At 40.6% G+C, this 16,023-nt stretch overlaps 1 protein-coding gene across 23 annotated transcripts in view; it reads right to left on the reverse strand.

The window, feature by feature from the left end:
- The window catches only part of Magi1 (membrane associated guanylate kinase, WW and PDZ domain containing 1), a 601,293-nt gene that overhangs the window by 32,813 nt on the left and 552,457 nt on the right, over positions 1-16,023 (reverse strand). For all 23 annotated transcript variants that reach the window (XM_074044157.1, XM_074044156.1, XM_074044153.1 and 20 more), the window contains 2 exons: positions 10,156-10,187; positions 587-803 (listed from right to left, as the gene is read on the reverse strand). In XM_074044157.1, coding sequence (XP_073900258.1) covers positions 587-803; positions 10,156-10,187 — 249 coding nt within the window. The remainder of the gene's footprint in view (positions 1-586; positions 804-10,155; positions 10,188-16,023) is intronic.

Here is a 16,023-nt window from a genome sequence, read left to right on the forward strand (position 1 = left end):
GAAGTGACAAAGTACACCATCACAAGCTCATTTTTATAGAAAAGGTAAAACCAAAGAACTCAACTGTTGTATAAATAAAGCACAAATCACTCTCTATTGTTTGCTTTCTCTTTTTGAGGGGAACATTTAGAAGGACTGATAATGGTTAAAAAAACCATTTACCAGTAGTTTTAAAAACCAAGACCACTAAGAAGGCATTTGCTTTCCTCCTATAGTCACATTTGTGTTCTATTGTATAGTAGAACTGTTTCACAAAACATGAGCTCAGGGCATGCCACAACCCTCACTCAGGGAAGACTTAAGGAGACAGCAGTTCTGATCTGTCACTTCTTTTAAGTGAACAAAAAATAAACCAATCCAGGCTGTCTATTTGATGGTCATCCACTTGTACCCTCTCCTCAAACTGAAGACACAATGGATCCCCATGAACACAGCAGATTCTACTTGCCCTCAGATCCTTTTGCCTCCCACCCAGTTTGCCTTCAGTCCTTTAAACTCTGAACCTCTTCTATTTTCAGAAGGCCACAGAGAAAGTCAGAGCCCCAGGGAGGGGTCTGGGGAAGGTAGAAGCTAGGGTGTTACTCACGTCGGTTTTCATACATGCTCCTGGATTGGGCCCAGATTTTAAAAGGATCTGGCTTTTTCTGTGCAGCACTGTCAGTCTGATCTGGAGTGGCGGCCTCTGCAGGTGGGTATTCTGGGAGCACCTGAGTGCCGTGGCTTGGTGATGCCGTGTGCAGGCTCCGGTGGCTGGAAACACTGTGCTGGGAACTATTCTGGCTGTCTTTCCTTTCCAGTGGTTGCTGAAAGTAAGCAAGGGAAAAGGCCAAGAAGAGATTAATGCTAGTTTGCCGAGTGGGTGTTTCCTATCACCCTGTCTTTTTTCAGCATTTCTGCATACAAATACACAAATATATCACCAACACGTTGGCTTCTACCTTTCTCCTGCTAATGTTGAATGCAGATAAATCCCCAAGTGATTGGCAGACAGATAGAGGGGCAGTCCAGACAGAAAGACTTAATCAGAAACCATGCTGTTCTCTCTGGTCTGTAACAGGAAACATATCCAATTTTCATCTAAGGTCCTCAGCTAAGATACTGGGCTTGTTTATTGCAAGATGTATCAGTTTTAACATCTTTATTTCTTGACAAAAACATGTGACACAAAATACCATGAGTGGTTTAGCTGAAAGACTATAATATCCAGAAGAAATACAATCAGGACTCAAAATACTCCTTGGGGCCCCCTATGTTGCATCTTTTAATAATAAAATATCCAACCCTTCTCTAAAAGTTTGCCATCAGTTCTTTTAGACCAAGAGACAGACATTATATCTTTAAGAAATCATGCCTAGTATTTTATGTCTACTAGAACTTACATGTGAATAAGTAAGAGCTTTCATAATTCTTAGCTAATCAATTTTGCAGCCAAAGTGTCTCACCTCGGCCCCAGCTGGAACTATTGCCGTTGGATGAAAGATCAAGATCGAACTGTGTATGAGATGCCCCCTGGGACTCAGTTTTCTTACACTTGCAACTTGTCCAAAATGTAAGTAGTAGTCAAAGGGGAGTTCCATTTAAATTTCAATAAATAAGCAAGTCCCTATTCATTAAAACTAGCTTAGTAAAGACCCTTCCCATTTTATGAAATGGACTCTGAATGATCATTGATTGGAGAGCAAAACATACTGGGATGAAAAATGCTGGTTGGGAAATAAAACAATTTTAGTTACTGTTTTCTTCAAAAAAAACTATGGTAATTTGTTTTTCCCATTCAAAATTGAAATCTTGCCCTTCTATCTAACAGATGTCACATGTCCCTAGGTGCCTCAGAGCATCATAAAGAGGTGGAAGACATGAAGGGTGTGTCCATCCTCTCTTACAGATCCTATATACTTCTGTTTTAAAAGTACTTTGTAAGATCTTCAACTCTAAGCAGTTCAGGCTCTTAATTTTTTCTATACCAGGTGTCATCATCAATCCTATCAAAACAGTTCTTTCTTGCTTTCTCCCCAGGTATCCTCCATCTTTCATTCCACCTGGGAATTTCCATGATCCTTTTCATTTAATTCTCAGGTCTATCTATTTCCTATCCTTCTACACCTTGCTTTGAAACAAGTATCAGAAGAAAGCCCATGGAGGACACGACTGTATTTGCTCTTGACTGTTACAGAATAGATCAGAACATAGATTTTGCCAAGGATTCTAAAGTGAGGAAAATTAGCCATATATTTCATGAAGGCAAGATAGGCCATCTAAAATTGTCCTTGGTGTGCCTGTGGTAAAAATTGACACACCATATTTTAAGACTGGTAATAGTACAGGAAGAGGCTTAACTTACTTACATACTCTTGTGAACATGCCAGGAAAACACATTAACATTTGGGTGAGGACAAATGCCATAATAACACCACATCCCCCTTGTTCCCTTTTGAGCATAAAGTACTCAGGTTGGACCCGGATGGATCAGCATATCAAATACTTGAAATAGAAGCAGACTCTGCCAACGGTCAGATCTCTCGCTTCTGCCCAAGACGCAATACCTATCCTGTAGCTTCCCTAGGAGCGATGTGGTGTGAAGGCTTTTTTATTTTTTAAAGGTAGTGGGGATTGAACTCAGGGTCAAGCCATACTTCAGTCCTTTGGTTTTCAGTTTGTTTTTGTCAGACAGGGTCTTGCACTTTTGCCCCAGCTAGCCCTGGAATGAGATTCTCCTGTTTTTTCCTCTCCAGGAGTTAGGGTTAGAGGTCACTATGCTCTACAAAGATTTTGAGGGTGAGAAAGGTAAAGACAGACACAAAACCCACTTACTTTTGGATGTGTTTGGGAATTTGTTTTTCTCTTCTATGTGGTCCTTACAAGGATCTCAATTATAAACAATTGTGTAGCGTATCAGCCCACTGTTAGCGTGAGCACACACTACAAGAAACAAGTGGGATTATAGGTGGGATTTCCCCTTTTAGTTTCATACTTTCCCAAATAGATAAATAAAATTTTAAAATAATGCACAGGGACTATTTTATAACCAATTCAATATTGAAATTCATTTTGAAATGAATTTTGGTGACCAGAATTAATGATTGTTACTTTTTGTTCTTTTTGTTGGCAGGGGGAGGAAGGAGGTATTCCAAACGTAAAAACAATTCAATAAAGGATGTCTAAATTTACCTTGACAGTTGCATACCTCCCTTCAAATGTGCACCCTCTTTTGGATCTGTGAATGAGTTGCAAATACCAGATTGTAGGGTGAGTCCATCAACACTGAACTCATTTCAGAGCTGGAGTTAAGTCTCTAACCCTGGTAGCTATTGAGTCCTTACCACAAAGGCACTGTGGAAGGAAACACTTCAGTGCTGTTTCTTCTGCAGGGTTACTTTGCAGTCCCTGACCCACTGTCCTCTTTGGCCGTTGCCCCTGGAAACCTAGCTTGAGCCTCTTCCATTTGATCGCTTTTCCTAAACTAGAGAAAAATATCTTTCTGGCAGCTCTGCCCCACTGAGAGAGTGGAATACAAGAGCTGGATCTTTCTGCCATAGAAAATGCCTATGTGCTTTTACACCTTACTCACAGGTGTGTGCTCACAGTGTGGCGAGCCACATCTGTGGATTCGAAGACCCCATGATGTCTACCCCACTTAACAAATCTCTGGCATGAAGGAATCTAGATCCCTTAAGTTTAAGGAGAGATGGCTTCACACTAAAGGGAGTATGCAAACGAAGTCCATTGGGAACACTTGGGCCATTTAAAAAATTTTAACAGTCTTTCTCACCTCCTCAATAAATGATTCATTTAGGTCAGATTTAACACAAAATGACAGACATAATCTGGAATGAGATGGAAAAACTGCTTCTCAGTCAAACCATATCTCTGAGTTCCTTTTAAATACCATCTAAACTTTGTCCTTCAATTTGGGGAGTGAAAGTCGAGGGGCATCCTAAGAATGTGCTTCAAAACCTGTACCACCATTAAGCACTCATTCACTGGCATATCTAAATGGCACGCTAAGGCCTAGAAGCTTTTGGGGACTTTCCTTTTCGTAAGATCTAACCTCAGTCTATGTTCCTTCTCAGAATCAATTATGAAAACCCTATAATTTGACAATGCATTCTGTATTGCACTTGTTTTTTTTTTTTTAAGCTATAGAGTTTGTGTGTGTGTGTGTTCAAAACACAATTTTTCATTTTCTGTGAGCATGCTAATTATTTGTCCTCTACCTGGTTAGAGCCCGGAATTGTTCAGGAGAAAAAGGTATGTTTATAGATCAATCAAATTAAAGTTAGCGTGTATGGCTTTTCTGGATTACCTCTCAAAAGTCTTTGGGCGTGAAAGTAAATTCACTTCTGCATTAATGACAGCACAGGATCAGATATGCATCCATTATCATTGTCTTTCACCACACTTTTTGGTGGTTTTGTTTTGTTTGAGACAGGGCCTCACTAGGTAGCCTAGGCTGGCCTGGAACTCATGATTCTCCTAATTCTACCTCCCAAGTGCTGAAATTACAGGTATGTAACATCACTTTGTTTTCCTAGGTAAGGCACTGGGACAGAGACAAATAGCAAAGATACGTGTCCAGGCCTGTTAAAGGCGCCCTATGCACCTAATAACGTGGATGTGGAGAAGAACTCTAGGCTAGGCCCTCCTACAGTGATTACCTGTAAAACATTTATTCACTCTACCAACAAATACCTATTGGTCATCTTTTGTGTGCTAGACTTTAAGGCATACAATGGAGAGAGAGAGAGAGAGAGAGAGAGAGAGAGAGAGAGAGAGAGAGAGATGGTACTTGACCTCCTGGAATTTATACATGAGTGTGTATCTCATGTGTGTAAGCAGATTTTGTAGATGGATATTAATCAAATATTCATAATATATTTATAACAACAGACCACAACATCCCTTAAATAGGATGTAAAGAGGAGTCTGTAGAAGAGTATCCTGTTAATGGACCCAGCATGTTCAAAGTCCCCAAAGTAAAAATAAGCTTGGATTGTTTGAAGAATGGTAAGGACATGGGGTGGCATGAGATAAACTTGGGGGTCAAATAATGCAAATGCCTTGTGGACCTCTATAGGGAGCCTGGGTTTCATTCCTAGTTTAAGAGGGGAATTCATTCATGGATTTAAAATAGGGATGCACCAAGAGCCAATATATTTCCAGAAAGTCTGGTCTGGTTTCCAGGTAGGGAATAGACCGGTGGAAAAAGGAGTGAAAGGAGAGAGGCCAGTCAGGGAGTACTGCTGCCATCTAACCGACAGATCCGAGGTGGCTTATACTGGGACAGTGGTAGTGATGAGTGAGAGGAACAGTGAGATCAAAAGACATTTTGGTGCCAGATTCAACAAGCATTGCTGACCAGGTGAACAGAAAAGAGGAGGAGGAAGAGGACATCTTAGAAACGAGGTACTCACCCCCAAGTCTTTAACTTGAGTAAAGGTTTAGAAAGAGGGGCCACATAGTGAGATAGATATCACCAGGATTAAGTAAGAACTTTATTTCTGAGTCTAAAGTCATGGCCAACAAGGAAGAAAGAAATGGGTTTTATTTTAAGACCTCCACAAACATCCCTGGCCACATTCTGGCTGTGAACTTATATCATAAAACCTTTTAAAATAAAACTGTAGCCATCTCCCTAAAATGAGTGACTCTCATACTAGTTACTGTCAGACCAGGAAAATCGGGAAGATGTGATGGTTTTTATAAATGGAAATGGGAAAGTTTTATCTCATCAGTATTTCACAGAATGATTTAGAAATAGAGGTACTTATAAAATGAACTGAAAATATTTGCTCGGAAGAGCAAATGAATACAGACAGCACTTAGGAGCTTAAATGATGAAAAGAATTCATGTGGCTTAAAAAATGACAAATTGATCTATTTTAAAGCAAAATTATTTACAGTTCACTTATCTGCCAAGACCCAAGGCTACTGCAGTGATTTACATGGATAACAGGAAAAACTCCAAGTGCTGATGAGGTATGAGGCCAATGTCATTAAAGGTTGTGTGAAAATCAGACTCAGTTCCAAGCCAAAGAAGAGGATGGCCCTTCTTTCTTTTATCATGAATCGGTCTAAGAGAAACAATTTCTTTCCAAAAGCCTGGTAAAAGGAGTTAATGGTGAAAAGGAAAACACTGATTGGATATGAAAATGAATTTTGGTTCACAGTGAATGTTTTAAAGAACTCTAACACAACAGCAAAGTCTAGTTTCCAAGTGGGTTCCAATGGTTCTCCATGCAGAACATGAGTCACTGTGGGAGGTAAGAGGCAAGACAACTACTTTAAGTAAACCTATTCCTTCTCCCATCCACCATTCTGCTTCTCCTTGTGGCATGTAGAAGCTTTCATGGGATCTATTACTATGCTGACCAGGGGGAGAGGGGTACGGGTGGGGGCAGAGGAAGGTGAAAACAGGGACAGTGTACACAAAGTTGAGTGACTCAGGTGGGAGTCACTCACCTCTCTCCCTCACATGTCTTAGTGATAAGATTTTTTTAGAAATCTGCTTTAGCATCCCTTGCAGGAAAAAGGGACAGAGGAAAGTGGAACAGAAACCTGTCCACTATTGATACCTTTCAGTTTGCTATGTTTAGTACAAGGAGATTCCTGTACATAAAAACTTTGTGAGTTTTTTAGTGACTTGGCAGGTGTGTCTCCTTACTGAATATGGTATGCTTTCTTTTATCCGACAATAATAGCTAAGTAAATAATGTGATTCCTATGCTGCTCAGGCTGCCAGGGAACTCCAAAGAATTCCATAGTTCGATCACAGCATTTCACTCCATCTTGTGTGTTGGGCTTTATATGACTATTTAACTTATGTTACTGTGACTTAAAGCTGAGTGACTTTCACAATGTGTGTACTCTGTCCTATACTTATGCTTTATTAACTTTTGAAAGTATATGCTCATCAGACTTTAAACCCCATGAGGTAAGGGTCTGTATAGACCTGCCTGTTGATGACATTACTGTTTCTCTTTTCCCAGTTACACAGAGGCAGGAATATTTTCTGTCCTAGTTCCTCCTGAATACTTGGAGAAGATCTCAGTAAATACTTGTTGATGGAGTAAAAGTATTTTTGTGAATTCTGATAATGCATCCTGTTTTGGAAAGTACAATCAATAGTCATGAGCTGCAAGATGAAAGATGCCAAGACCATCTTATTTATTTATTTTCAATGACTCACACTAAGCCTCACAATTAATAGGTTCTTAACACTACTTTGCTGAATACATGGTAGAAGTAAGGATGGATGAAGGGATATATGATGGATGGACAGATGAAGAGAGCGAGAGAAAGGAAAAGTTGGAACATGACCTTGAAGGAAAACATGGGTGGATATGACTTAAAATTCAAGGTTTAGTGTGAAATTTAGAGTTTTCAATTTCTAGACATAAGATCTTTGGGTGTGATTTAAAATGAGAGTCTCAGTTAAATAAGTTTCCAGTCAGGATGATTAAGTTAGGCCACAGGATCAGTTTTCCAGAGAGATCTAAAATCTGACAGCAAATATGTCTTATTTCTGCCTTTGCCATTTGGCAGAAAAATCCCTGATGTTATGGAAGTTCAGATATTAAATTAATAAAACTTTATTAAGACACTATCATTGTCCCCAATGAGCGTATAAACCACACATTCAACATTTAAACTAAATTCTAGTTGGTGAAATTACTTATTAAGAGTATGCTATGGGAACTATCCAGGAGGTGAAAAAAAAATTAAAAAGGTAAGCCTTCTTCTCTAATAAAAACTCAACTACCTAATTACTGAAAACAGTTATTTTGAGGGAAAAAAAAAAGAAAGAAAAGGTATGAGAACACAGGAAGCTGTCAGTCATACAAGGAAGCCAATCACATCACAAGCCTTTAAAAAAGAACAATCAAGAAAACTCTGGACCTGGGTTCAGACACTATATTCACAGAGCTACCAGGAAATCTAAGACAGTCACCATCTGTGAGCTTTTCATTCTGTAGCCTGCATAATTGACCTGTATGTCATACCTGAGTGGCTCACTGGTCCCAGGACATCCAGCTTCCCCATGGATTCTCTCCAACCCCACCAGAAACATCCCATAATCACCTCTGTCTCTCTCTCTGGCAGGACATCATCCAAATTCAAACTGGGGAAGGGAAATGGTCTCCAACCCACCTGTACAGAGCGCCCGTTGAATACAGATGCTAACAGTGCTTTACTGCCAACGGCAGCCCTTGGCCAACAGCCTCCAAATTGTATGCAGCAGCTGCAAGAGTGTGCCAGCAATGCTGTGAAAACCATCATCCCAATCGTAGCTCAGGAACCAGGTGAGGACAAGCCCCAAACTGGGGGCTTGTTCTTTTTGAGCCCAGCAGCACACCCTTCTCTTAGCTTGTGGTAATTAAGAGCCAACAGACTGTGGGCAAAGCAGTTGAGAGAGCTTTTATCCTAGGAACACAGCCGGAGTAATTGGCTTGCTACTTGCTAATGACATGGCTTTTACAAAAAATAAACGGTCAGAGGGAATTCTCCTGATTTCATGAATACAGGCTCTACACCTGTTTGATAGCCTTTGAGTTCCAGATAATTCCAGAATACTTTGGGGAAGGTGAGGTGCAAGCAGATTATAAAAATCCTTTTGCACAGTAAATTTCAATCAGATGCAAACCAGAAAAGAACACCTAGCTAACTGATGTCATACTAGCAATGCAAGACTACTATCTCCCTGGGATCTCCCTTTCAGACCCCATGCCATGTGGAGGGGTGGAGAAAAATGGGTGGCTCACACTAACCTGAGCTCATGAGACACATCTTCCAGATGCACTTCTATTTTTCTGAAGGCTGAATGGGTTTCTGACTATGACCCAAGGACTGGGAGACACACATGCGCACACTCACACTCTTTGACATCTCTGTGGTCCCAGTGTGGGCACTGACCAGCACTCCTGCCTGGACATTAACACAAACTGACAAGGGTAGCAGCCCTGAAGTCAATGTTCTGATCACCATGGCACAACGTCACTGGAATCACATCACTTATTGCAGGTTTTCCTCTTTGGAGAACTTGGCGAGCAGGGCTTCAGAATGCAAGACACTCCCCCTCTCATCTCCTTAATAAACTTCTGCCTCGAAATGCCAGGCTTGGAGACAGGTGGAAGGAATTCAGCTGCAGCACCGTGAGCTGCAAAGTTTTAACAGTCCCCCTTTTCTGGATGACACAAAACTGTAATTTTTCCCTCCCCTAAGTAATCTAAGCCACAAGGAAGCCCCCTCACCCCCTCCTCCCGCTTTAAATAAAAATCCTAATGTTAATGAATTGGGAAGCCTCTTCCACCCAGCTCAATTTCACAGGCATCTTGAGTTTTAAAGTCGCATTTTAATTTGTTGTTAGTGCCCCGGGAGCAAGAGTTCATACCACCAAGCAAAACACTATATAGCCTTTAAACTATTAGCCAACATGTCAACAGAGGTAATGCATCTTCAGGCAAACCAGATTAGAAAGGACAGCAAAACATTGATTTTTTTTTGAGAATCCTATACCTGCAGCATAATGCCTGCTAAAGCTAGCAAAGCAACAAAGGACATTTCACAGCAAAGAAATGCCTTCTTCTCAAGGCTGGACAGTGACCACTGTTCCACCTGAGCATGGACCTATACCGGGCTACCGGGCACAGCCTTCTTCTCAAAACCTATGGGCTTTTGATTTTGTAACTAATGCGTCCCGTGAATAAGCAAGCGCAGGGAGAGGATGGGTAGCCATGTGAACGGCAGTGAACGCCAGTTGAGAGCAATGCTACTCAGGAAGCAGGTGGAGCCTTTTTTTTTTTTTTTCTCTTTTTCTCCAAAGGAAACAATAGCATTTGTATCAAGTTAAAACAGCTAAGAAACTCATCCATCTGCAGGAGAGTTGTTATGTATTTGGGTACAGAAAATACCAAACATGCATTTTTTATCCTAGTTCCTGAGCCTGTCCACAAATCCCAACACAGTTAAAAGACAAGCCCAAATATCATCTACACCAAACAGATCCTCAGAACTTAATAAATCAACCTCATCTCCTGTCTCCCCTATCCACTCCGAAACACATTTAGAGAGGTGAAGCTAGATAGCGTTCCCTCCTACCACCAGCGCCCCCCCAGCCCCCACCCCCAAACAAGCACCAAGTAACTGACAAGTCCTTACCGACTTTGGGCTCTTCTTGGGAACTGGCAACCCTGGAAAAAAATGCAACAAGGAGGGGAGGGGGGAAGAAATCATTAGCATATAAATGTTACCTTTTTCTTAAAGAACAGTCCCCACGTGTTTCATGGCCACCTAGCCATCTGCAGAGTTATGTCAGATTTCTCCCCAGCATCGGAGTTACCAGGCTGTTCATATGGAATCAAAGCAGAGGGAGGAGGAGAGCGAGAGGCAGGAGATCTATCTGCATTAGCTATGCTGACTTGTACTGCAGCAGCCTAGAGGCTGGGAAAAGAAATTCAGACCTCAGCGGCCTGGGAAATTGAACACTTGGACAGAATCTCAAATGCTCTTCTGGATTAAGAGGGACTTAACTTACAATTAAGTCCAGGACATTTCCTTTCCTTGCGATCCACTTGTCAATTGAAGTGGACCAATCAGGACAGAGGAAGGGGTATATATTTAGTTTCAAAGGAGTGCATGGTTAAAATTAAAATGTTTTTCTTTTCTGTCTTTTTCTGTCTTTTTTTTTTTTTTTCCTCTGCCTTTCAGGAGAGGAAATGCCTTCTTTACTTGCATGAGCTCAACATCAAAACAAAGACGGATGATCTTTTGCCAGCCAAGAAGGATGAAATATGAAAACAAATCCAAGTTGGTCTAGGATCCCCACCAGCACGTCTGTCTTCATGCCTGTCAGTCATCCAAGCGACCTCCTATTCAGCTCATTGGAAAAGACTGGGGCTCCACTAGTCCCTCCGGGAAAGCATGTCATTTGGGAGTGGAAAGGAAATTTTTCACAGAGCTGAGAAACAAGATAATAATGGAGAAAGAAAAAGGCAAAGGAGACAATGGTGGTCACTGAACCTGGCTAGCTGTCCCCAAACCCTGACCTTAGTAGGAGGGCTCCAGCCAGAAGAGCTCACTGATCTCCTGACTTCTAGGAAAATGAGCAGTAATTGGGGGCAGGTTTATGGAGAATCTGTCACTAGGGAAGGGTGGGAAAGGAAGGCGAGAAAAGAAAATAAAGCACATATGGGTGTTTCAAAAGTAATCCTTTTCACAAGCTGCCACCTCTTTGCATGTTTTTTGTTTGAGCAGTGGTTAGACTGCAGGATGTAGATCCCATCTGTATCAAGCGCCAAAGATACACTTGGGATGTGATGATTCTGCACTAGAAATTTCAACTTGCTTTTGAAAGTGATTCCCATCTAGCATGATGACTTCAACTGTTTTGGAAATGACTTGTCAAACCATGATCCATGCTAAGTCAGTGCAAATAATCGGAGGTAGTGGAAGTGGGTGAGGAAGGAGGAAGCCACCCAGATGAGCAATGCTAATGTGCCCACTCCAACTCAGGCTTGTCAAGAATCACTTGTCCCAAGTGGCACTAGGCACTCTCTGACAAGGCTTCTCACATCACCAAAATGAGGTCACCATTGTCTGGCAGAGTGGCTGTCAGATTTCAGAATACACAAGGAACACTCAGCACCTGTTAAAAATGCAGAGTTCCAGGCCCCATTTCAGGAGCCTGAGTATCTGCAGTATTAACAAATTTTCCCATGGATTCTGATGGAAAGGGTGTCTTGACCACATTTAAGGAAACTGTAATACAGTAAAAAGAATGCCATATTATTCTTTTGAATCAGGCAAACTCCAGCCATGTTTAGCATGTCACTTTAGAGTCCTCTGTGCCTCGGTTTCTCCACTGATGAAATGTAACTACAACGACTTACTTTGGAATATTGCTAACATAATTAAATAAATCCAAATGTATAAAACCTGACCTGGCCCAACTCCAATGTCCAGCTCTTTCACCTTCCTTGGCTAACTGAATCATTCAGAAAGGAAGTGGGTAGGGCTATTTGGCTCTAGCTAGGGAAAAAACATTTCCTAAACAAATTAATATATAAAGAAGATTTAGAGAAACATTTCACCTATAGATAAGAATGTGTTGGACAATTCTGATATGTCTTTAGTCATAAATATAATTACTAGGTGCTTTTATTGGTTCATTAATATGATATCTTTAAGGACTTTTATCATGTCATATTGGTATAGGTCACTGTATATACTTCAAAATTATATGCCATTTTGTGATTAAACTTAGATCATCCCCCCTAATTCAGATATACTTAGCCTAGGATCCCAAAGACTTACAAAAATTCATAAAGAATCTCCAACTAGGTAAGTAAAGTCAGAGAAAATCGTTTGAATTCACATGCTGGTAATCATTTAAGACTTCTGGCCAATCTTAAATTCCTTGTAGCTAAAGATCTGGACACGTAAAATAAAGGGGACTATTCATTATCACAGAGAAACACCTGCCTCCTCCTTCAAGGGTGCATTCTCAGGGATGGGCACTGCAGCATTTTGGTAGCGAGGCAAATGGGAAACCAATGGAAATCCTAAATAATCAGTCATCCAAGTGACCTCGTACAAAGCCCTGTGCACAGGCTGAAAGGAATGTGCTCTCTCTGCAGGTAATGACATGGGACCGACTTCCAAACCACAATGTTGGGTGAAAATGGCATGCCACAGAATGGTAGGTATAGTGGAATCTGTGTGTTCAACGCACTCAAACACATGCACAGCTTTAGACTTCCATGAATGTCCTCACCAAACTGGTAATAAGGATAGATGGTGGGTAGGGGGAAGGGATCAGAGACACTAGTTTAAGGATACTTTATCCTTAATTAGAATTCTTTTTAAAGGAGATCACATTCATATCTTACTGAGCAGTAAAATAGTGATTTAAAAATATAAAGTAATTAATGGCCTCCCACTGTCAACTATACAAAACCAGTCTGAAAGATATGGGGGTAACCAACTAAAGTCTGTTTCCTCTAGGAGGTGGTCCATGAAACATTCTAAAAGGTCCCAGTTCAACCAACATAGTTATATTTTACAAATAAGATTTCTTTTTAAATATAAACAGAGTAGGCACCAGTGGCTCAGGCCTACAATCCTAGCTACTTGGGAGGCTGAGATCAAGAGAAGCATGGTTTGAGGCCAGCCCAGACAAATAGTTCTTGAGACCCTATTTCCTAAATAACCAGAGCAAAATGGACTGGAGGTGTGGCTCAAGTGGTAGAGCACCTGCTCCGCAAGTGCAAAGCCCTGAGTTCAAACCCCAGTCTTACCAGAAAAAAAAAAAAAAAAATTACGGAGGCACTGGTTCCTCATTGCTAGCGACTTGCTGAAAACCTTCATTTCAAAAAGCCACACCTTTTACAGGAGCCAAAAGTGGGTTATGACCTCAAATTAATATTTAAATAGTTAAAATCAAGAGCGTCCACTTGACTGCTTTTTTAAAAAAAAGAAATCAAACATTTGTTTTAGGCCCGCTGGTCATTAAATCTTAAAATCTAATAAATATGAATGTTGGAACAAACCTCCCTATTACAATTTATAATTTATTTTAGCTAAAACTATTCGGAAGGATTGAAAACAGCTGAGAGACCCAGGAAAAACCCTCAGAGGGTCACTGTGTGGCAGAATTCTCCTACACCTGCTGTCCTTGTTGGGACAGAGATAACTACAAGCCATACTGTGCTGGACGGGCTACAGGAGGCGGCATGACCCCATATTTAATGGCACACCCCTGGTTTTTCTTAGACAAATGCACACTTCGTGCCTTCTGTGACAGCAGGAGGGTTGTGTTCTATGTCACATCACATACCACGTGTGAGGCCTGAGGGCAGAAATGGCACCTGTCTTAATGGGCTCATCTGGTCCATGCAGGGAGTTTTCCAAAGAGGCAGAAGAATGTGGTTACAGATGGCACCATCTGCCCTTAGTGGCCAGAAGGGAGCAAATGCCACTTCTAAGGGGTCCCAGAAAACTTTTACAGGGAAGTGTATGTTCAAAGTATGAGCCTGAGTGTGATCTACACAAGTGAGAAACCTAAGAACAAGTGTCCCTTTGGAGAAAACAAGCAAGTTCTCTGCTGGTGACCTGACTGGTTAACAAGAATCTTTCCCTTCAAACACCAAGGCCATAAACTTTGCAGAATGTTATTCTTGATGAAATTTTGTAATGGTTGGGCATAAATAATTTATAGGGAAAAATTAAAAATATGATAGAATATACATGCATTTGTGAACAAAGTCCAGAAGGATATACAATGAAACATCATTTTCTTTGGCTCATGGGATCACAGGTAGTTTTAGTACCTATTTTAATATCTCTTGCAACAAGAAAAGTTTTATTTATTTATGAAGAAACATACATATACACACAGAATACCACACTAAACAAAAAATTCAGCACATTTCAGAATGTTTTATTGCATTTTAAAATCTCTAAAGCTATCACTGGTACCTCTGCATTTTCCATGGGTTGCTTCTTTTTCCTCAAATGAATGTAGACACATATGGAACTTGTCACCCTCCTCCTCAGCCTCCAGTGATGGGATTACAGGTGTGTATCACCACACCCCGATGACACATAGTTCTTTAAGCACCCTTTTAGATATAAACACTTTGCTTGGTCAAGTAGAAAAGCTCAGCTGAACTATCATGCCCCGAATTGTTCAGACAGAGAAGGACTTCTTTGGACCTAATGTGCCCCAGACTTAAGGGAAGAGAGAAGCCAACCAACCTCACTAACTGAAAGATCCAAGAAAAACTGAAGCAAGAACTTTGAAAGAGTCAATCCTAAAATCAATGTGACATACAATGTTGACTTACAATGTGCTCTGTCATTGATATGCATTTTTCTCATTGTTGTCTGTATTCTCCCCATTCCATTAGGTCTCTGAATTTGAGCATTTTAATGGAAGCATTTTGGCTTCCCTTAAGCATTCTAACAAACACTGGGTCACTAATTCACACGTCATTGAAAACATGAGGTTCTTTATGGAGTTTTGCAAAGCAAAATGCTGTACTAAAAAGGTATGGGAGGTAAATCAGGTAACACAATGTGTAAGGAGCAGGAACTGTATATGTAATGACAGGGGGAAGGGAGAGTCAGTCTGTAGAGATAAGACTCCAAAAGGAGAACACTGAGATTTGGATAACAGGCTAGTTATTCTCAGGGACCAACAAAGAGGACAGTGGACTCTGGAGCTCATGTTCACCTCAGATCCCATGAGTTCCCAACATGTCTTCTCCATCATTCTGAAATCTATCAATGCATAACCCGCAATTCTAGACCCTAAAATTTAGCCAGCTTTAACTCAGCTCAACATTAGAATTTGGAACTGAGAAACAAAAGAACATCAGAAAATCTTGTGAAGGTTCCTATGAAAAGATGTTCAACACAGCATTATTTAAAGATTAAACACTGGAAATAATCTGAGCTTCTGAGAACAGGGATAGAGCAAACAGACTTCTGTTGATAAGGTAAAAAAATTTATGAATCCATAAAAGTAAGTACAATGAAGACTGTTTAGTGACTGGGGAAAGTTGTAATGAAATATAAAATAAAAGGCAGAGTAAAAGCCACAGATAGAAACAGAAGCTTGTTGTTAAAAAGTAGGTATGCATATATAGCTAGACATGCGTATTTACACACATATATTATACATCCAAAGACTAAAGAATATATATTAAAATACTGTTTCTGAACATTAGGAATAATGGGAAATTCATATTCTTGTTACAAATCTTCTTAATTTGAAATATAATGCAACTATAGACATAAACAGTGAATCCTTACTGAACACTGGAGCCAGGATCTGCTGCGCCCGGACAACGGTACGTACTTATGAACCAAGTGCAATGCTAGATTTAGCTCTCTCAGCTCATTCCTACTCAAGTATCTATGCTACTAAATTATTGGGTTATGACCTTGACTGAAAATGGGAAAAAAAGCTGTTCAAGGGACTGTCAAGCACAGCCACACAGAAACACACGATTTTACATATTAATT

This window comes from Castor canadensis, chromosome 10, assembly GCF_047511655.1.
Source record: "Castor canadensis chromosome 10, mCasCan1.hap1v2, whole genome shotgun sequence".
Lineage (NCBI taxonomy): Eukaryota > Metazoa > Chordata > Mammalia > Rodentia > Castoridae > Castor > Castor canadensis.